The sequence below is a fragment of the Podarcis filfolensis genome, assembly GCF_964270895.1.
Source record: "Podarcis filfolensis genome assembly, chromosome: 9".
Classification (NCBI taxonomy): domain Eukaryota; kingdom Metazoa; phylum Chordata; class Lepidosauria; order Squamata; family Lacertidae; genus Podarcis; species Podarcis filfolensis.
This window is the reverse complement of record NC_139610.1, coordinates 59,424,976-59,448,379: the sequence shown is the minus strand read 5'-3', so window position 1 is coordinate 59,448,379 and position 23,404 is coordinate 59,424,976. Positions and strand designations below refer to the sequence as shown.

At 44.3% G+C, this 23,404-nt stretch overlaps 1 protein-coding gene across 3 annotated transcripts in view; it reads left to right on the top strand.

Annotated features, from left to right (window-relative positions):
• The window catches only part of PDLIM5 (PDZ and LIM domain 5), a 130,150-nt gene that overhangs the window by 82,996 nt on the left and 23,750 nt on the right, over positions 1-23,404 (top strand). For all 3 annotated transcript variants that reach the window (XM_083571147.1, XM_083571148.1, XM_083571149.1), the window contains 5 exons: positions 762-890; positions 2,618-2,827; positions 4,741-4,887; positions 6,326-6,463; positions 14,865-15,049. In XM_083571147.1, coding sequence (XP_083427273.1) covers positions 762-890; positions 2,618-2,827; positions 4,741-4,887; positions 6,326-6,463; positions 14,865-15,049 — 809 coding nt within the window. The remainder of the gene's footprint in view (positions 1-761; positions 891-2,617; positions 2,828-4,740; positions 4,888-6,325; positions 6,464-14,864; positions 15,050-23,404) is intronic.

Here is a 23,404-nt window from a genome sequence, read left to right as displayed (position 1 = left end):
GGGGGGAGAGACATTCCCTTGACAGAAAAGGGCTGTACATTGGTGGTGGATAAGGCCAGAGACAAAAAGTGAATGGGGCAGTAGGTGCAAATCCTACCTTTGAATATTAGGCAGCATTCCAGCCATGCAAAATTTCAGACTTACCCCCACTGCCTAGCTCTTTTCTTTCCAGACAACCATTACCACAGTTCAAGGGCACATTCCAGCTCAGGCATGAATTGCAGCCAATAAGGGGTATGGCTTGGAGGAGAGTGCTGGCTGTGTAGAGTCCCAGCTTAGTTAGACAGGGCTGATGTTCCCCACCTCAGACATAGCTAATCCCAGAAACTGCCAGCACAAATAACAACAGAAACTGTGTATCCTTATTGAAGTCTATGAATTAGACTTCTGGTCAATCGTGTGTACCTCTCAAATTCCACCTTGGGTCTCCAATTCTTTTTGGACTACAACTCCCTCATCATCCCTAGCTGGCAAGGTCTGGGATGATGGGAACTGTAGTCCAAAAGCAGCTGGAGACCCAAGGTTGGAAAACATTGATCTAGCCCAGCATTTTATCTTCTTTGTCGACAGACAGATATTTGCGGATCCTACATGAGCAGAAATTGGTTGGAGATAGCCATGCCTGTAAAGTTTGTCAAATTAACCGCGTAGTATGGGAACTTAAGCCAACTCCGGATACATTTGTGTAATTGCTGGGGGTGGGGTGGGGTGGATACTAAGAGAACTTCTGGTGTTAGAAACTTTGTCATTTTCTTCTTCAGAGAACTTTTTTTCAACAATCCATTGGAGGCCTTGCCCAAGTGTGCACCATATCCACCTGCTACTGTTCATATTTTAAGTGATAGCAGCCAAGTAGCCATTGTGTCCAAAACGGCATCAACCTACACTAGGTAGTTTCATACTGAATTATTACATTCTGTTCAAAGCATATCATAAATTAGTTTTAAAAACTGTTTATCACTTATTCTCTGAAGCGCGCAAAATGCCTGTCAAACTTTGGTGAAGAACAGTGAATGTTAGGTTTCCTAAATTTTCTCTCTGCCTGCCTGCCTCTTCTCCCTCTCTCCTCAACTTTCTCCACGGTCCAACTTCCCTACTTCTGAGACCTATCCTACAGCTCTGTGCTACCTCAGTTAGTTGCTCTGCCCTAGCCTCTGCCAACCTAGCAGTTCGAAAGCATACCAGTGCAAGTAGATAAATAGGCACCACTGCAGCGGGAAGGTAAATGGCATTTCCATATGCTCTGGCTTCAGTTACGATATTCCATTGCACCAGAAGCGGTTTAGTCATGCTGGCCACATGACTTGGAAAGATGTCTGTGGACAAATGCCAGCTCCCTCAGCCTGAAGCGAGATGAGCACTGCACCCCAAAGTCGCCTTTGACTGGACCTAACTGTCCAGGGGTCATTTACCTCTACCGCTACCTCTACCTCAAGTGACAGTCTGTATCCAGAATGAGTGAGAAGGGGGAGGTGAGGTATTTCATTCTGCTCAGACATTCAATGTGATCAAGAGATGGAAGTTCAAAATGTCTCTTACGTATGGTCCACTTTTGCTGGGGGCAACAACAAATGTCTTTGAAGCTCAACCAAAAGCAAATGCTACTTGCTTTCATATCACAGCATTTGTGTTTTCTCCATCACTTCCTGAAAAATTCAAACCAGTCACAAACTATTCTGAATTGGTTCTGGTCTAGAATGTAACTGATGGCATTGCAAATTCTTGCATTTGGCTAGTCTGAGAACATTCAGTGCCCTGAGAACAGTTAGTTCAAATGTTCCTACAGTAGATATGCTGTTGTCCACAAGATGGCAGCAGGGCTCAGTAACAGCAGAAACCACAGATGTTCTGATCAATAGTTCTTGTGAGCATCAATGTAAAAGGCAAATCTCTGCTTGCAGTGGTATTTCGTTAGACACCCAAGTTAAAATAGCTTCTGTACACGGACCTAATCTTCAGTGATGCTGCCATCTCTTCCATCAGCATGTATAAGCATTTTCGTTGTAAGCCGGTTAGAGGTTTTCTTACACTCAAACAGTATATAAATTTTGTCAAATGGATATAAGGGGACATGTTCTGTATGACTGTTGAAATTTGTGTTGTGTGTACTCCAGACATATGCAGTCTGGTTGGTATAACACTGGAAATGTTGGCACACAGGCTTTCTTAAAATCCTACACTGACTGATCTTTCTGAGTTGTGTCAAGTGACCCTGACTCAGTATAATTTTCAGTTCTTCCTTCTGACCACCATCCAAGTTCTGTGTTAAGTATGGTAACATTCAAGTTCAGGGAATGAAATTGGGCGTATAATTTTTGTCAGTTACGAGCTGGAGGAGTGCCATCTCCGGGGAAGGAAACCATGACTGCCTTCGCATTCTCGTTATCCAAAGTTGACTTGAGTTATCCAAAGAAGGGGGGGGGGGGAATTGGACATTTGGCAAATATAAACACCGGATATTTGTATACCACAGGTCTTTTGAACAGATGCAGTTCATTAACAAAAACAAAAACCCTACCAAGCACCGTAACTGTTGTTTATGCTTTTTATTAGGTAACATTTAAATAAATAAGTATGGTATTTGTGTTTAATGTATCATAATTCTTGTTGAATTAAGGTCAAGTAAGATAAAAACTGGTTCTCCAGAGCTTGCCCCAGCTGCTGCAAGGTTGGGTGCAAATGAAGCTGATAATAAAAGGAGCCTCCCCCTGACTAGCACAGTGGCAACTCAGACATTTGAGACACTTATGTCTCCAATTGCTCCAGAGGACTCTACTTTGACAGTCCAGACTGGGAAATCTGCATTGGTGCCCCCTCTTCCTGGAAGGTATTGAAATCCTAGAATTTTGAAGACCAAATTACTTCCTGTGCTGTTTTTTTTTTGGGGGGGGGGGAATAAGGCTCCCTGTATTTATTTTGTGTGTGTGCAAAAGCATGACAAGGGGGAGGTGTTGCTTTTATCCATAAAAGTTAAACTGTAAAAGTAAATGCTTTTCTTTCTGAAATGCCAAGAATACATTGCAGAAAAGTTTGTCCAACAAAAACAGAACAAAAAAAATAGTAAATATGGACGGAGTGACATTTTCAATAACAGTAAGTTTTTGGCCAGGTAAACTGGCCACAAGGGAATTATTGGAAGCTTAACCCTAAGCAGTAACAGCAGTGCTGCCACACCTCTACTGATGGTTCTGGGGAATCTAGTAACTTTGAATATATATATATATATATATATATATATATATATATATATATATATATATAATGCTTCTGAATGTTGCTCAAAATAATCTCATACATTCCCCCCACCCCCGGTTGCTGTTTTATGAGGGGTCAGCTAATTTTATTTTAACATCTGAAGTGAGTTATTCATTACAAAATTCAAGCTCTGTGTCCCAATGACCTGAAACCAAATACTCCATGCTTAAATTCATGGAAGACGATCAGAGACGATCATGCATCAAATCATCTTTACAATTGCCTTATAAAAGACACCATGCTGATTTGAAGCTTTAAATGAATTATGTAGATACATCTTAAGAAGATCAAAAGGAAGGTCTAAACCTGATACAATGTTTAAGCTTGCTTAAGCCTATTGAAACCAACCCTTCAGCAACCCCATTGAAATCAGTGGGGGCAAGCATGCCACATTCTGTGTTGGATTTAGATTCAGATCCTCTATTGATGACAGAAACTGCTCCAGGCTCAATAACATTATTAGGGAAGAAAAAGTGGAAAATGCATAAATTCAGTCAGCCAGGCCTTGCTGACTTTTCCATACTGGCTTAGTAGTGCAGGCTGAACTTCATTTTTGAATGGCTATGATTCCAGTAACTGCATATCAAAGATGCACTTAGATATTGGGAGAGCTATGCTATTGACTAGTCCAACATATTCAGTACTGTCCTCCTGGTCGGTCAGGAGACTCAAAGTCTTTCTCCAGCCCGAACATCACAGTGACTGATGCCTCGGAGACATCAGCACACTTCAGGATCAGCAGAGTGTTAGCAGTCAGCGTGACAGACTCAGTAGCACAGCAATATTGGCCAAACTACTTTATTTACATATAATACACTTGGAGCATTCTGATTCAGCTCCTTCCTCATCAGCATCAAACAGCAAAAAGAGAAAGAACACAGGACAATAATTCTACATCACGGAAACACAGTAATACAAACATCCTGTCTCCGTCACTTCCTACTATGTGGGATGAAAACATACACCGTCATGTGATAAAACAATCCCATGACTGCAACACGGGGCAAGAATCCTAACATACACACACACACATACAATGCTGCATTATTGCTATTAGATTAGTCCAGGCAGTCTGTAAGGAGAATGTGAAGGCAACAGTTTTCCTGTTTTGTCTCGATTAAAATATGAGAGCCATCACCACTGCAGGGGTTGAACATGGTCAAACTCCCATTACAGAGCCGACTTTAAAAGTCTCTGAAGCAGTTATGAAAATTTCATTAATAAAATTGTACGCTAGGTGGCTTAAACGTCCCCCCCATCATAGAATCATAGAGTTGAAAGGGACCCCAAGGGTAATCTAACCCAATCCCCTTAAATGCGGGAATCAACATGTGGTCCCCCATCCAATGTGCTAGCGGTTTTGTTGCTGCTTTGCTAGGAATGAGCTTTGAAATTACTTCTATAAATGTGTCTTGTATATTTTATTTCTCATTTCCTTTTTCTCTATCCTTTCGCTTCCTTGATTTTTCTCCATTTGAACTGAAGCTTCTACCCTATGAAAGAGCCACTGGAAAATCCACTGGGAAGTAATGTAACGTTTGCTCCCATCCCCTCTACTTTACTTCCAAAGGTGGAATCGTCACAAGTTAAGAGTGCCGCTGCTGCTGTGTCTGCTGCAGTTGCTGTACGGAGGTCTGGAATATCTTTGTATCTCGTGGAGGGTGGGAGGTGCAATATGTTCATTTGCAAGTGGTGAAATTCAGTGGTACTAACTTAACAGAGCTGGTTCAGACATGATGCTAAAACATTTTGCTTTAGTATTCTTTCTCTGAGGTAGCTGCAAAGATCGTTTCAGAAAGTTCTACTTACGTTTTTAAAATACTGCCATTTGCCATGTTGTCTGAACATGGATAAACTGGCTGGTTAATGAAAAGAAGCCAAATTCAGATGACAATGTTCAACTACTGTTAATCTAAAACAAGTGGAAGCTGCTATCACCATCATGGCTGCTCAGTAAGAAACCAAAGGGTCAAGGTTCTGTTTGTTTTGCTTTGGTACATAGTTGTGTGAATTCAACCAGTGTACTAGCATTTTACAATACACTCAAGATTCAGGGACATAGTATGGGATATTATTTGTCTTTTGAAACCCCACATCATTTCCCCAACCGAGCGAAATAATTATTTGAACATGCACCAGAGGGAGGGAATATATTCTTTAGTAATATAACTCCTTTCAAATATACACAGCAGAAGCTGAAAAGGCATGAATTGTAAGTTAGCTCTGCTCATTTCTTGAACACATCACACAAACCAAAATTCAGTCTTTTACCTTGGGGCTTTATAATGGATGCAGAATCCAGGATGTGTCACTCTAATTATTTAAATGAACCCATACAAGGTGATTTGGATGCACTTAGCAGTTTCTGTTCATTACTTTTGAACAACTATCCAGCCCAGCCTTCTAATTTTGATATAGTGATGTGTCCAAAACTTGGAATTATCTGGTTCAACATAGAATTTTGCATGCCTCATAATTCTCAAGCAGCAATGTTATTTCCCTCAAAAAGAAATATTTGCAATGAACGGAGAAGCATATGGGAAGAGGGTTTTTTGTTTTGTTTTTGGCTTGCTATAAGTTGAAGCTGTCATGAAAATACAGGATAGAAGGATAACTAGTAGAGCTTAGTAAAGCCTTTGCAGATGCTATTATTGGCTGCTGGGATTAGAAAGCTTCTCAGAGCCTGGTGAGTCAAATTTGGAGGCTGCACATCTTTCCTTTTCTCAAAGGCTCAGGAGCATTGTATATTACAACCAGAATCATGAGTCAGTTTAAAATTATTGGGGGACAGGGGCGGTGTTAAGGGGTGACAAAGGGCCCCTGAAGCCTGGGTCTCCTGCCCCTTTCCCCCTACTTATAGGCTGTTGAGGCCTCTGTCCCAAGCCCCTAAGTACTTTTCAACACCCCTGTTGGGGGTGCTGTGAATAGAGGGAGCATTGCCTTAGAGTTGGCGAGTCATTTCTGAATTGCACTGGATAGTTCGCATCTCACAACTGTAGCATGTCTAGTTAATCTTCTACTTTGCGAGTAAACCAGCTGCCAAAGTAAATTCTCTTTAAATGCTTACCAGACTCTCTGATCACAGTACCTATCGTACACTGTTGGATGCCCTTCTCATTACTCCTATTATCAAACCACCAACTCTGGAAAGTACAAGACCATCAAGACAATCAGCAAGTGCTTTCGAGATGCAAAGAAACTGGAGACCGTAAGAGTGTGCGACAGGAATGGTTTTGCACTCCTTTGACTTCTTATCTTCTAACTTGTTAATGGACTGTCGTGAATTAATTCACACTTACGTAAACCACTCATGTAGTACTTAGCCCCAGCAATGGAGGTCTTGCGGTTTATTTTCACTAGTACTGATCAGTCACTATTAGCAAAATATCCATTGCAACCTAATAGAATGGGACAGGGAATCTTGCTGCACGGGGGGAAGTTTTGCTTTGTGTGTGTGTGTGTGTGTGTGTGTGTGTGGAGGTGGGGGGGGCACAGAGCTGTTAATCACTAAAAAGCTGTCATCATAAATTGTGCAGGTTGGTGATGGCCCTGCAACTTGTCTTGAATTTGTGATGTGCTGCATAGCACCGAACCTTTTCCCTTAATTTAAAAGAGGTGTGACCTTTTTGTTAACTGCAAGGTGGGAAAATGTTACCAGAGTGGAATCAATAGTTTTGAATGAGGTACTGGCAACAGCTCCATCAGTGAAGAAGCCACATTATTGTATTATTGGAACAGAGAGTCTCTCTTCCTCAGATATTCACTGACTTAATCTTATGAGGCTGTTACTGTCGGTAAATGGGGAGCAAATAAATGGTTTTATACACATTTGACAGCTACTCCATAAAATGTTTCATGTTTCCTTGTGGGGTGGGACATTTTGTTCTGTGTCATACTTCCTGACCACAACTATGGTAACATTAGACCTAACTTTCCTTGGACGCTTTATTTAACCTACAAACCAGACGTCTGTGTTTTGATGGTTTAGATGCAACTAGCTCATTTATTGTGTCTAGCAAACTAGTTTCCTCTAGCTTGGCACACACGGACCATTTCACTATTAACGTGCCTCAGGAGCAGGCATAATTCTGAATATCCCAAGTCACAGTATACAAAGGATTTTGTTTTGTTGTATTCATAAATTCCTTAAGAGCAGTGAATGTCTGTTATGTATTCCACAGCCAGATGAGTGTCTCCCCCCCCCCCCGTTTTTTTGATGCACAACTTTTTTTTTGGTACTTCATAAAACTTTGTCCTTGTCCCTCCCCAAATCTGGGTTGTTATGCCAGTTCTAGGCCAGTTTTATAATATATGAAAGTACTACCATATGTCTTTCACAATAGTGAGGTGCAGAAAAAGGTTGGAAAGAGGGAACGTTTTCAAAAATCGTAGGCATATGAGAAAATATTATGAAACTACAGGAGTATAGGGTTTCACGTTTCAGCAGCACAGTCAGTTGAAAGCAGTCAGTCTTCAAAGGCTTGTTCTATCATTAAATAACAGGAGTTGTTTTTGTGCTAGTGTAGCTGCATATGTGCTTCCATACATAATGTGCTTCCATACAATTGACCGCTGCCATATACTCTAGTCATGTGTCGGTTGCCTGTGGAATATCTTTGAATTGACACATCCAGTGCAGAAACACAGGGGCATGACACAAAAAGTTTCTTCACTTCCTGCACCTCTGAAAATGGGAAGAGTGGTTGGAATGGACGTACCCTTTAGACTAGGACACGAGTGGGGAAATGTGGCCCAGTCAATTGCTTTATTTACCACCACAATTTGGCTACCACTGCCTGTATGTAGATGCAATGCTAACTCTCTGCAAACTGATTTGCTAATTAGGAGCCGGACTCAGAAATGTGGTTTTTCTTCCTCTTCAGAGTGTGTACTGGGGGAAGGGTGGCTGGAGTCTGACTTGGGGATAGGGGGGCAGTGGTCTGTGAGGACCTGTACCAGCCAGGAGGCAAGAATCAGAACAGCAGAGAAAGCTTCAGAGCTGGAGGAAGAGGAGGCAGAGGCAGGCCAGGCAAGCGAAGAGCCAGGTGCTTGCCCACCCTCTTCTGCACCACACTCTCCCAGAACCAGGAGAGAAGTGAAGTGGGAAGAACAGAAGCAGCTTCCTTGCAGGTGTAGTCTCTGACTAAGTGTTCACAGCCCACTGGGGAAAGGTACATAAATTGGTGGAGGGGGGGTGGTCACCAGTTGCCGCACCTGTTCCACAGAGCATGAAACCTGGGAATAGCTCCCTAAGCACTAGATTGGTGTGTGTAGGTCTCCAGAAGTGACTGTGTTATCTTTGACAATAAAGAGTTCATTCTCTGCTGTGTGCATTCTGTGGATGGGGAGCGCCTTTGACAAACACGATCAATCAATTTTTTTTTATAAACTTGAATTGAAACCATAGATTAAAATGGAACTGGAAACTATGATTATGGGTGAACTATGGTTTCTGTTGGTGCACACTTAACAAAGGAAGGGAGGAGAATTTGCTTGGAGAGGGAAGGGGGAAAGCATGTGCTCCTTGGGCTCCAATTTGAAAATTTTGTAGGGACTACAATCTAGTTGCAAAAGTCCATTGGTTATGTAATGAAAGAAGGCAGAGAGAACTTTGTGCAGATCTGTCCTAGGGATGCATTTCCCTGGGAACTCAGAAGTCCAAGGGTAGATATCTAGGATTTTGCTGCAGTAGCAGCCCAAACACAGGTAGGTGGCATTGTAAAACATGCAAGTATAATTCGCTCTGTTACTTGTACCAGGCAAGAGGCTGCCTTGGCTGCCTTTTAAATTGTGAATTTCCAAACTCCCTCTATTAGCACATAATTGACACCTTTCTAGGATTGTAACACTAATGATTTAGTGTTATGGAGGAAACCATGGTGTGTTTTGAGGAAACAAATTATGCTGCTTCTGAAAAAGAATGCTTTGTGCTTGATGCAACTTGGATTCCCACTTCTCACACCTTTATTGCGTGTGCCCTTTTTAACAGAATCCAAGGCAAAAAAAACTTGAATAGCATTACCCTATTTGTTCTTTTTTACCTCTTTGTGAGTCTGGCAGGTCCTCCTTTTTCCTTATAAACCATTGGAAACACTGTTACTTTTAGCAACATAAACATTTACCTTTGTAATTTACAGCGGAAAGTTTTTTTTAAAGAGCAGAATAGGATTATGGGGTGGAAAGTAAGAATTTCTTCTCCCTTTGTGTCTCCTGTGACCTTGGCACCAAGCATTTTTTTTATGTTGCCATCGTGCAGGCATTTTTCCTCCAAACATTTCTGTTATGCCTGCAAACATTATGAAATGGCAGGTTTATTTTTACATCTGTTGATCTTTGTTTAACATTCCAGAAACCGCAAATTAGAGTTCAATACCTCCCTCCTTTTACTGGTGATAAAAAGGTGGAACCATTTTAAATACTTTGTGCATTTCTCTTTGTTTTTAAAAAGAGATGCCTGAAACATAGCAAAAAGTTGATTTTCATTAGAAGCTAGCTAGAAGCTAATCTTTAAATCAGAGACATGGCTAAGGCTGCAGTCCTAAAGCAAAGGTAGTTAAACAGTTGTTTATTATTGTTTTATATATGGAGAGAGCGAGAGAGAGAGAGAGAGAGAGTATCTTTATAACAAAAGTCGAGAGGGAAGGTTGATTGGCAGTGGGAGAATAGAATGTTGGGTGGAGCTAGAGGGAAGTGACTTGTACAGAACATTAGGAAAACGATGGTTAATTATGGTTGGGTAACATGAGGGCTAGCATTAGGGGAATATTGGGCAAACAGATATATATGATATATATGAGATATATATATATATATATGAGATATATATGAGAGAGAATACAGTCGTACCTTGGATCCCAAACGGCTTGGCTGCCAAACAAATCAGCTCCGGAACGATCGAAACCCGAAAGTGAGTGTTCCAATTTTCGAACAATTTTCAGAAGCTGAATGTCCGGCATGACTTCCGTGGCTTCCAATTGGCTGCAGGAACCTCTTGCAGCCAATCAGAAGCTGCACTTTGGTTTCCAAACATTTTGGAAGTCGAGCAGACTTCTGGAATGGATTCCGTTTGACTTCCAAGGTATGACTATTTGTAAAAAGCAGTGGGAATAGTTGCTGGAGAGACAGTATGTTAAGTCAGAATGCTAGAGTTATAAGAATGCCTGCATCTAATAACTGTTTGCTCTGGTTCTTATGTTCACTGATTAGACATCTATGCCACAAAGGGGAGTCTCCTTTTAGAAGGAGAGTCTTGCTGCTGTCTAAATCAGTAGGTAGTGGAAGAAGACACCTTAGGGAAAGCCAGGACTCAGTAGAATAGCTTAAAGGATTGACCTATAGTTACAACCCAGCAACAGGTTCTAGAAAGAGTCCTGTTCAAATTGTGTTTCCCTATCTTCATAAGCGAGGCAGGTGGTTATGGAATACGATCTTTGTTGTGGTGGTGGCCTGACTTTGGAATGCTCTCCTGCAAGGCTCATCTATTTGCACTTTTCAAGTTTCCCTCATGAAACATTGATGCAAAGTTTGTCTGAGCCCTTACGCGGTATGACTGACTCTCTCCTTTAATCTCCCTTCCCCCAATATTTTGCTTTACCTGTTATGACTGTCTTCATATTCCCTTTGTCAAATGGTATACCATATAAGCACAGTCTCTTATCAGCCTCCCTTGCAGTTTCCATGTACAGATTGGCAACAGTGGGCAAAAATGTCAAATTTTAGGGAGTGTTGGGAGGCAGAATAAAACCAAACACCCCTCCAGGGGGGTTGCTGTCAGGCAGAGGTGAACCATGCTTGATATAATGAGAATAAAATTTGACATTTAATGTAGAAAACAAAACAGGAAGGATTAAAGAGCACAAATCTTGCTGAGAAATGGTTTTGCTTACAGAGGGTACTGAAGCGTATTTAAAAGTTAGAGTTAATTGCTTTGTGTGGTGAAAAATAAACTGTTTCTGTGTAGATTAACTTATTTCTGGAATTAACAGCACAATGGCCAGTGCTTAGGGATCTGTATGGGCAAGCTGTCCCACTAGTGGGGGATTTTTGACCAGGAATGTTTGTCTCTTCTTCAATGCAAAATGAAAGTAGTGGCTCTGAACTGTAGGCTTCCTGATCTAAAGAATCCAGCAGATGTCTGGCCTTTCTGACCTCTCTAGTCTGCCCTGGGAATGACCGCCCCACTGTTTTGCTTAACTTTCTGAAGCACTTTTGTACATTAGCTTCTTGCTCATGTACCAAGTTGCAGTCTAGGCAGACAATGGTGCAAATTTGCCCATGTTGAAGTTCATTCCTTTTCACAAAAGAGCACCCTAACCTGTACTGCATGGTGTGTAACTTTTTAAATTTCTTGCACCAAAGGGAGTTCCTGGATTGCAGCAGTTCTCTGTCTTGTCCCCATAAAAGCCCGAGAGAGTTCATTGTTCTTCAAGAATACGGCAGTAAATTAGGTAGATGAGGAGGAGGGAAAAAAATCTTTAAAAATTATATGTAGAGATCTACTTTACAGAATTAATACTAGCTTGGGGAAATGCAATATATAGGTTAGGCAAGTGCTTTGCATACTTCAGCTCTTCTGTATCTCATTAACTTTTACTTAAGTGGCTCTATTGCTCTAATTCATTCTTCATTAGTCACTGTCGCTAATTTAGCTTTTTACTAAATTTAATTAATTTTATTTTCTGCATGTTCAAATTATATTTCCAGCTGCAGTGCTCTTAACAGTTAGTGAGTTTGATTTGATCTCTGGAGGACTTGAAGCAGGTTTCTAAATCTTGAAGCTGAAAGCAAAATATCCTCATATGTAACCTCAGAAGTCAGACATGGGAAGTATTGATTTCAGGCAAACTGTCAGCATAGATCTCTGCTGTGAATTGAAATGAGATGAGAAAATCATACCCTTACACACCTTTCCCTCTTCTCAAAGTGATTCACAGATCTCTCACAGAAGGCTATTGACTGGTCTTCTGTCAATGATACCACACTGGTCTGGACCACCTAATTTACCATTCTTAATAGCCCCTACTGGGTGATTCACTGAGGATGCAATAGAGGCAAAGAGAGATGCTTTTTTCACAGCCATCAGTGCCATCCAGTTGGAAGGGCTATGCACTCGTGTCTCTATTTGATCAGATTCACACCAGAACGTGTGCCACCTACTGTAGACAGTGTCTGGCCTCCTTTATCTTCTGAAGCTTTTCGGTAAACCAAGCAGCCTCCCAAACTTCCCATGGCGAGAGAGGGGGTTTAGGAACAGTCATGTCAATGACCCTTTCCATCCACTATTCCACAGTGAAACTAGGGCATTGACATGTGGGGTGTGCGCCCTTTTGTCTTTCCTGCTTTCGGGAAGCACTTCATCACTTCAGGCACTTTTTCTCCCAATCTGTCTCTGGTATTGGAAGTGAGCTGAGAGAAAAGTACCTGAAGTGACAGATCTCAGGGAGGCGAAGTGTCGAGAGGTGAGCTACTCTCACTTGCATGCCTCTTTGAATTCCCTCCATTTCAATGCACAAACAGGACAGACACATGAACAACAAATATGGCTGCCCCATCGTATCTGGTTTGGCCCTTTTGGTGGCAAAGAGAAAGTAAGAGAATCTGAGGGGTGGAAGATGGGGAAGGGGCAGCAGGAATAGGAGGACCGAGGTGAAAGGGGCCAGAGCTCTCACAGCAATGAAGTCTCCCTTCCCACCTCCAAAATTTCCCTGATCTTTTACTAGCTCTTTTGATAAAAGGATTGCTGGTCATTTCAGCCTAAAACTGAAACTTAATTAGAACCAACCTATCATACGTAAGAAAATGAAAAGCACATGGCGATGCATTAAATAACATGTTCTGGCCTGCCTGCCTTATGTCTGTTAAAAGAAGGACATGGGAACCGCCTTATATTGAGTCGGATTCATCCATCTATCTTTGTCTTGGGGTGGGGAGCCTTTCATCCTCTAGGTTTTGCTGAACTACAGCTCCCATCAATCCCAGGCAGCATGGCCAATGGTCAAGGCTGATGGGAATCAACACTATCCAGAGGCCAAGTTACTGGCAGAATGTCTTTTCTTGCAGATGTTGGGGATTGAACCTGAAACCTTCCGCATTCATGGCACATGGTGTGCCCCCCCCCCCTGATTCTTAAATGCAATTTGAAAGGCTTTCTTAAAGCTACAGATCAGGGAAATTGTATCACTTCAAGGAACTTAAAAGTCCTTTACTACTTTTAATGGTAAAAGATGCATTCCTTTGAGGGAGGTACCCAGTTGCCAGGAGGGCTCATTCTTGAGCTTTTTGCTGTCTGTGTTAAATGAACTTGACAGATGAGCAACTCTGCGTTAGTGTTTCTCAATATTAATGTGGGATTTTCTTCCCTCAAAACACTGTCCCATTAATCAGTCTAACTGATACACAGAATTATGTCAGAAAGCCGATTGCTATGGAAATTAGCGCTTTTTAAGTCGCCGTGCTGCATATTGACAGCATTTCCATGATTACTTGAACGTGATGCAAATATTACCACTGGGAGGAAGCCCAGAGGGAGTGCAGCAGCAGAAGATAAAAATGTTTTCTGATGTGATGAAGTAAATCTTACAAAAACAGTTCCAACAGTTATTGGTGTGTGAGACCTGCCGCAAATGTTGACAGAGAGCCTCCTTCTAAGCTCAATGGGCATTGGAGTGAGCCATAAATCAAAAGTTTCATGAAAAGGCCACTCTCCACCAAGGCTGCAGCCTTTCCTTCCATTAAAATACCCATAGTTTGTTGCATTGCAGCTGTATGGCTTTATTTTTTACTGTTATCATTCATCCTACATATAGCGTTCCATTCTGTGCTCATTTAATTTGTGTGTAATAACTAGTGTGGTATTGTGAGTGAAATGTCTAGGACCAAGGGGAGTCGTTTTCAAATCCCCATTCGGTCACAAAGTTCACTGGGTGATCTTGGGCCAGTCGCTATCTCTTTGCCTAGCCTAGTATGACTCACAGGTTAAAATGAAAGAGGAAGAACCATGTACTCAGACCCTAGATGCTCCTTGAAGGAAAGATGGAATATAATTGTAATAGTAAGTAGCAGCGAAAAAAATAACAGACTTAAAGCATCTGCTAGTTTCACTTGCCTACTGGAATGGCTTCAAACGGAAAGCCTTGGGTGCATCTGACTAGTGTTTTGATAACAAAAACACTGACTTTTCAATAGTGACATCAGCCACAGTGCAACCTGGAATAAGCTTCTTATTTCCAGAGGTGTAAGCTTATCTTTTAAAAGTATTTTTCCTGATTTGTTTGTTCATTTGTCTTGGGCATTTCAGAAACACTATACCCTAGCATTATGTACCAATTGTGTAACTGATCTCAGCATTTTGCTATTGCAGCGTGTGCTTGGGTTTCAAAACATTGAAAATGAGAGCTGTCACGTTCCCTGAGTCCGAATTGTCATAAGACAAATACATTGCTGTGTGTGTTGGATATAATGAAAGATAAATATTTTGGAATAGAGTTTTGTAATTTCAGATAAAAATTATCCTTCATATTTATGTAAATCAAGAGCACATTCATCTAACTTCATCTACCCTTGTTTTGTGAATGCTCTAAACTAAGGGATAATATTTTGTTTCCAAATAGTGATTCTCTGGAGCAAACACAGTTTACTGCTTACACTGCTGCCACAGTAAGGAGCATGCCTGAAACTCCAGAGAACGGCACACGTGGACCAGTTCCTGCCAATCCAGCATCTGTGCCAGCTGTCAAGCCGACAGGACCTCAGTATGCAGTCAAAACCTCAAGCTGGCAATCTTCCAATCAGCCAGGTACATTTAGCAACTACTATTTGCTCAGTTAAAAATGCAAAAGGTGTATATGGAAAAGGTAAAATGATGAGGATAATTCCTGTTTGTAAATTCGAGGTTTTAGTTGCCTTACTTTGCTAGTGTGTTAAAGGATATAATAAGAGTAGGGATGCAGGTGGCCCTGTGGTCTAAACCACTGAGCTTCTTGGGCTTGCTGATCAGTAGGTCAGCGGTTCGAATCCCCTTGACAGGGTGAGCTCCTGCCACTCTGTCCCAGCTCCTGCAGTTTGAAAACACGCCAGTGCGAGTAGCAGTTTGAAAACACGTCAGTGCGAGTAGATAAATAGGTACCACTGCGGCGGGAAGGTAAATAGCGTTTCCATGCGCTCTGGTTTTCATCACTGTGTTCCGTTGCGCCAGAAGTGGTTTAGTCATGCTGGCCAAGTGACCCGGAAAGCTGTCTGTGGACAAACGCTGGCTCCCTTGGCCTGAAAGCAAGATGAGCGCCACAACCCCATAGTCGCCTTTGACTGGACTTAACTGTCCAGGGGTCCTTTTTTATAATAAGAGTATGTGGCATCATTTATACAATACATACAAAAAAGGCCACCCTTCTCAAGTATATCAGTAATTATTAATTATTAATATGATGCACTTATACAGCCAGTTCTGTGGAGAATAAATGTTTCCACTCCTATATTTTTTCCTGCAGGAAACTTCTACTTTGACAATAACACAGAAAACATTTTTAAAAATACAGCTCTCAAGGTACATAGGTCTGTGGTGCCATATTGAAAAGGGAGTGGACGTAACTGTCCTGTGTGGGTGTGCCTTATGGCTTAATTAACAAATCTGTACCCTTATAGGCTCTTAAACACCCCCAAATTTACTGAGGGTTGCTATCTAAAATGGGCCACTTACTTATTTCATAAGTTTTATACACTGCTTGATTGTTTTTTAAAAACGCCTTGAAGCTGCTTACAACAAGATAAAACAGTAAAATTGAGAAAAATTCAGAACTATACTTTAAACATACAAAAGCTAACAAACTAAAGCAGTTTAAAATTACCTCAGCTTTCTAAGCATCTGGGTAAAAAGGCAAAGGTAAAGGGACCCCTGACCATTAGGTCCAGTCGTGACTGACTCTGGGGTTGTGGCGCTCATCTCGCTTTATTGGCCAGGGGAGCCAGCGTACAGCTTCCGGGTCATGTGGCCAGCATGACTAAGTCGCTTCTGGTGAACCAGAGCAGCTCACGGAACTGCCGTTTACCTTCCCACTGGAGCGGTACTGTCAGGGAACTGTCATCTGAGACGAAGGAGGTGAAAGGGCTCATGGAGGGTGAGAGAGACCACTCAGCGGAGGAGGGGACCAGCAGGGGGAGAAGTGGAGTTACAAGGGAAAGTGAGTCGGAGGGAGAGCTCAGAGATACTTCAAGCGGGAACAGTGGAGAGGTTTCAGGACCTCCCGTAGGCACACCCACTCCTCGGCGGAAACTGTCACGCCGAGAGTCCAGAAGACGCGTTTCCGTCAAGGAGCTTTTATGCTGGAAGAAGTTCCGTAAACGCCCACTGTCCGATTCAACGAGCGATTGATGGAGCCATGCTTAAAGAGCTCCATCACAGACAGAGGTTTGGGAACTTAGCCAAGCTCTGAGGGATCAGGATTTTACGCACAAGCAGCTCACCATCCCATCACAGCAATCGGACAGTCCCTGAAAGCAGCTTGTGCAGAGAGGCATCATGAGCAACCCAGCTGGAGCCGGAGGAGCAGCAGGAGCTGGAGAAGGTCCAACTCTGGAAGAAAGGTGCAGAGTTTTGGAACTCCAGCTAGCAATGCAAACGGCGAGGCTAGAAGAAAGGAGGGCGCAGGATGCAGAAAAGGCAAAAGGCGCTACACTAGCAAGAAAGATGCCAGGAATGGTGCAGAAGTTTGGGGGGGACCCCAGGAACTACCAAGCCTTTAGGACAGAGATGCAGTATGCTCTTGAACTGCAGTTTAACGACTTTCCCGATGAGGCATCGCGAGTGGCGTTTGTGATTGGCCATCTCGAAGGGGGGGCGAGAGACTGGGTCCGGCCCCTGATGGCAGGGAATAGTGACATGCTGAAGGACGCGAGGAAGTTTTTTCGCGCCATGGATTTGATGTTTTCCAGCGAGATTGAACAGGGACTGGTGCGCAGACAATTGATGGCTTGCAAACAGGGGAGCCGATCGGTTCGTGAGTACTGGACTGAGTTTACAATGTTGATACATAAATTGGGGTGGGACCTATCGGCGGAACCCATTCGAATGCTCTTTGAAGAGGGGCTTTCTTCGGCGGTGAAAGACGAACTTTCCCGGGCGCCCAGGGCGGAGTCTATGGACCAGCTGACCAAATCAGCGTTGACCATTGGAGCGCGCCAGGAGGCAAGAGCCTTGGAGAAGCGGGAGGGGAAAGGAGAGCGTTGGAGGGATTTCCGCATTCCAGAGATTCCAGAACCCAGTTTCCCGCCCGGAGAGCCGATGGAAGTTGGAACAGCGCGCGCGCGCGCAGTTTCAAATCCCAGTGAAGGGAGGAAGAAGGAGGGAAAGAGCGCCAAGAAATGTTACCTCTGCCAGCAGCCAGGTCACTTTGCCAGAGTCTGCCCACAAAGAAAGGAATGGCAAGGGATGGCGGGAGCTGTTGGGGGGAAGGAGGAGGAAGTCCAGGAGCCAGTAAAAGCCAGCGCCTGTCTGCCGCTGTCAGGGCACTGCAGACAGGCCAAGGAGCAGTAAAAGTGCCCACTCCGGAACCTCCAAGACCAGCTCTAGTAATAGAGGTGCTGCTAGAGCTGGCAAACGGATACCCACTAAAGACCAAGGCGCTGTTGGACTCAGGCAGCTCCTGTAATTTTATGAGCAAGGAGTTTGCAGCTGAACACCAGATACAGACACTCCCTTTAAGCAACCCCCTGCAGGTCACCACGATCGATGGGAGGGAGCTGTTGGGGGGAGAAGTTAGCCTACAGACCGTCCCAATGGTTATGAGGGTGGCAAGGCACACTGAAAGGATAGCATTCAATGTAGCCACCCTGGGAGGGGCGCCAGTCATTTTGGGAATGAGCTGGCTAGCGTTGCATGACCCGCTAGTGGGCTGGCATCAGAGAGTGGTCTCCTTTGGGTCAGCACATTGCCTGGAACACTGCAAAGAGGGAAAGGTGCCAGAAGGGGCAAAAGCCTCCCTAGCAGGGATGGAAGTGGCGGACAAAGGGAAGGTGCCGAAACAATACGCTGACCTGAGCAAGGTCTTCAGCGAAAGGGAAGCAGATAAACTACCACCGCATAGAGACTTTGACTGCCAAATTAACCTGGTCCCTGGGGCCCAGCTCCCCGTGGGCAAGCTGTACGCCATGTCAGACAGGGAAATGCAGGAGTTGAGGGAGTTTATTGACAAAAACCTGAAGAGAGGTTTCATCAGAGAGTCCAGAGCGGTGGGGGGCAGCCCAGTGTTTTTTGTGGACAAAAAAAACACGGATAAACCGAGATTGATCGTGGACTACCGGCGGCTAAATGCCGTGTCAGAACCAGTGACTTTCCCCATGCCCAGAATTGATGACATTTTGACCAGGGTGAGGAAGGGAAAGATATTCACGAAACTGGACCTGAGAGGAGCGTACAACCTGATACGAATAAAGAAGGGGGATGAATGGAAGACAACGATGTTCACCCCCCTAGGGGCTTTCGAATATCTCGTTATGCCCTTTGGATTACAAGCAGGCTCCGCCTGTTTTCAATCGCTCATGAACCATGTACTGGGACCTTTGCTCTACAAGAATTGCGTGGCCTTTCTCGATGACGTGCTGATATATTCAGAGAATGAGGAGCAGCATGTAAAGGATGTCAGGGAAGTGCTGAGCCAGCTGCAAGCAAACCAGTTGTGGGTGAAATTGGAGAAGTGTCAGTTCCACGCCAAGGAGGTGGAATTCCTGGGGTACCGCCTATCAGACAAGGGATTAGCCATGGATCCAAGCAAGGTACAGGCGGTGCTGGAATGGAAGACACCAAAAACGAAAAAAGATGTGCAAAGGTTCTTAGGGTTTGGGAACTTTTACCGTAAATTCATCAAGAACTTTGCCCACTTAACGGCTCCCATCACGGACTGTCTGAGCAGCAAGAAGAAATTCGTTTGGACGGCGGAGGCGGAGCACGCTTTTGAGGAATTGAAAAAGGCATTCGCTTCGGAAGAACAGCTCCTGCATGTGGATTTACAAAAACCCATGAGAGTGGAAACTGATGCCTCAGACCGCGCGGTGGGGGCGGTGCTGCTTCAGCCAGGGAGCAATAAGTCGGAATGGAGACCGTGTGCCTTCTTTTCGCGTAAGCTGAACAAATCCGAGAGGAACTACACGGTATATGACCGAGAACTACTCGCCATTCACGAAGCGTTCCGGAGATGGAGACACTTACTAATTGGTGCACAGCATAAGGTACAAGTATGTACGGACCACAAGAATTTGGAGTATTGGAGAACGGCACGAGTGCTCAACCAACGACAAGTGAGATGGGCCCAGGAGTTCTCCAAATTCCATTTTGAAATCTGCTATGTGCCAGGTCCAGAAAACATCAGAGCGGACGCTCTCTCTCGCAAACCTGAATATTTGGAGGGGGAGGGAGCGCCAGAAGAGAGACATATTATCCCAGAGGACCACTGGGTGTGTGGTGCGGCCTGGGTGGGGCAAAGAGAACTGGTAGAGGGAACGGTAAATGATGAGTACGCCCAGGATAAGCTCAGAGGTTTAAGGGGAGAGGGAGAAGACCCCGGAGGTTTTGAAGAAAGAAACGGGGCATTGTATTACAAAGGGGCGCTATATATACCTGAAGGGGAATTGAGGGGGAGAGTACTCAAACAGCTGCACGACAATCCCACAGCAGGGCATTTTGGGCAACACAAGACCATGTGGTTGGTGACCAGGGAGTTTTGGTGGCCCAAGGTGAGGGAGGATGTACGGGAGTATGTGAGAAGGTGTGACCAATGCCAGAGAGCCAAAGGAGAAAGGCGGGCGCCAGCGGGGTATTTAGAACCGTTACCCACACCAGAACGACCGTGGGAGGCGGTGTCGATAGATTTTATGACTGATCTGCCCAAATCCCAGGGGAAAACCGCCATACTAGTCGTAGTAGACCAGTTAACTAAGATGGGTCACTTTGTAGCTTGCTCACATGCAGTCACGGCGGAAGAGACAGCAAAATTGTTTGTAGAACATATTTTTAGGCTGCATGGCGCCCCCTTGAGGCTGGTTTCCGACAGAGGGAAACAGTTCACGTCCAGATTCTGGAGGAAGCTTATGAGCTTGTTGCACGTAGAGGTCAACTTTTCGACTGCCAGGCACCCTGAGACCAATGGGCAGGCGGAGAGGGCAAACGGTATCCTTCAACAATACCTGAGGTGTTATGTCAATGACAGAGAAAACGATTGGGTCGAAAAGTTGGCACTAGCGGAATTTGCTTACAATAATGCAGAGAATGTGTCCACTGGGATGAGCCCCTTTTTGGCTAATTATGGGTGCCACCCCAGGGCGTTTCCAGGGGAAGGAGGAGAGAGATGGAGTGTTCCGGCCGCTGAACCTTTTGTAGAAGAAATGGAAGCGATCCATCGTCAACTCCAACACAACTTAGAAAGGGCCAAAGAAGAATATAAGAGGCAGGCAGACAAGAGCAGAAGGGAAGGTGAAACAATTAGGGTGGGGAGTCGGGTCTGGCTATCAACCCAAGGGTTGCCGTTCAAGGGTAGTTGCAAGAAATTGAGACCCAAAAGATTGGGACCATTTGAGGTCATCCAACAGGTCAACCCAGTGGCTTTCAGACTCCGGTTACCGAACCACATGAAACTGCACCCAGTATTCCACAGGTCATTACTGTCACCATACAGGGGGGAAGGTGAAGGGGTATCCACACGGGGGCCAGCCATAGAAGAAAGGGAAAGCCGCAACTATGTGGCAGAAATCATCGACTCCAGGTGGAAGGGTAATCAGGTGGAGTATTTGGTCGCGTGGGAAGGGGAACCGGAGTCGGAAAACACCTGGGTGAAGGCAGAGGAGGTCCATGACGAGGTCTTGATCGAAACGTTCCACCAAAGGTTCCCCAGGAAACCTCAACCAGTAGCGAGGTTCCGGAGGGAGTACTTTGGCACCACCGACGATGAGGAGGAACTGGAGGGATTCAGGGAATCGGAGTTGGAAGAGGGTACAGACTCCGAGGAGGAGGAGTACTTGGAAACCGGGAACAGCAAAAGGTGGAGGGAAGTGTTCGAAACTTCGGAAGATGAGGGAGGTTCCTTCAGGGGTTTTGCTCCCTCGCCTCCCGCAGAGGAGGGGAGGGAAGGGGGTGAAGGGGGCCCTAGAGGGGAGGTGGATGTCAGGGAACTGTCATCTGAGACGAAGGAGGTGAAAGGGCTCATGGAGGGTGAGAGAGACCACTCAGCGGAGGAGGGGACCAGCAGGGGGAGAAGTGGAGTTACAAGGGAAAGTGAGTCGGAGGGAGAGCTCAGAGATACTTCAAGCGGGAACAGTGGAGAGGTTTCAGGACCTCCCGTAGGCACACCCACTCCTCGGCGGAAACTGTCACGCCGAGAGTCCAGAAGACGCGTTTCCGTCAAGGAGCTTTTATGCTGGAAGAAGTTCCGTAAACGCCCACTGTCCGATTCAACGAGCGATTGATGGAGCCATGCTTAAAGAGCTCCATCACAGACAGAGGTTTGGGAACTTAGCCAAGCTCTGAGGGATCAGGATTTTACGCACAAGCAGCTCACCATCCCATCACAGGTACCTATCTACTTGCACTTTGACGTGCTTTCGAATTGCTAGGTTGGCAGGAGCAGGGACTGAGCAACAGGAGCTCACCCCGTTGTGGGGATTCGAACCGCCGACCTTCTGATCAGCAAGTCCTAGGCTCTGTGGTTTAACCCACAGCGCCACCTGCGTCCCTTAAGCATCTGGGTAGGCTTGCCTAAACAATAATGTTTTCAGCGGGTGCCGAATAGCTTGACTATCAACCATCTTGAATACAGGATAGGGTCCCCTTACCTGCTTCTCCAATGGTTCAAGTTGTAAAGCTGTATTTTCAATGGCACTTTAAAGGGATTTGTCCTTTCAGGGGAGGCAGGGAATGTGCTTACAAGTTAGGGGAAAAATCTCAAAGTAAAAGAGAGAACATAAGGTGTTAATGTGCCATGTATTTTTAATAATGCAGCCTTTTGAGCATATGGCTGTGTTGCAACCATTTAATAAACGAATAACTCTTTGGGCTTCAGAGGTGTGGAACTTCAAAGTATCCTCAAGGTGGCGATAAATCATTGTATCTATGCACCATTGAACTCACTTTTAGTGGCAAAAATGTGAGATGAAGTTAAGGCTGTTTACAAAAAGGAAAAGACGATAGCCTGCGTTGAATGCTCTGTGTTCTTTTCAGATATGCTACATTTAACAAAAATGCAGTGTTTGACCTTCAGATTATTCTACTTGGTGGTGGAAAGTTAAGAGTGTTGAAAGTTTTAGTATGCGGTCTTCCATAACTGGTTGATTTTTATTTTTTTTTAAAGTATATGTTCAAAATCACATTTCAGTACTTTTTCTCTCTGATATTGCCACTGTCACTTCTGCTGTTGCCAGCTCAACAGCAAGGGCCACAACTGTGTTAACACGCTCTACAGAAGAGTAAAGATTCTTGCTCCCTGCCTGGAGCTGAGCTGAACTTTACAAGTGCAGGTGTTTTTGTTTGTTTTTTAAAGCAAATGATTGTGATGATGAGAAGCACTAAAAAAAAATCCACCTTGAAAATTGGGAGAGAGGCATGGTGAATTTTAGAGGGATTTGAGGGCTGGTCCCTATCAGAAAGGAATTTTGCAAGGTGGTTTTGGGAAAGAAAAAGCCTTTGAAAGCAGGGATTGCACTAGTAACAGTGATGGTAATCCTGGCTTTCAAAGGATCTCCCCGGTTAGGTAGAAAAGAGTATATCCCATTCCATCTCAGCAGGCTGAAAAAAGTCCTTTGAAAGTCAGGACCATACTTGTTGTTACTGGCACACCGTTTGTTTTCAAGAGCTTTCTCTTGGCTCCTCAGCCACCTTATAAAGTTATGTAACTGGTATGGACCAAGCCTGCCTCATCTCTGAAATTTGCCCCATCTCCAAAAAAGTGGCATAATAAAGAGGACAATGGTTTAGAAAAACTCTGGCAATTGGATTTGACACAGCACTGCCACTAATTTATTTATGTTTATAAAAAGATTTATATGCTGCCCCCAAGGTGGCTCACATCATAAAAACATAAGGAGAAAGAATTGAATAATCAGGGCTGATAAAAGGAGTGACATTTACTGCTCATTATAAAGGCCGATTAAAACAAATAAGAGACTATCGTAA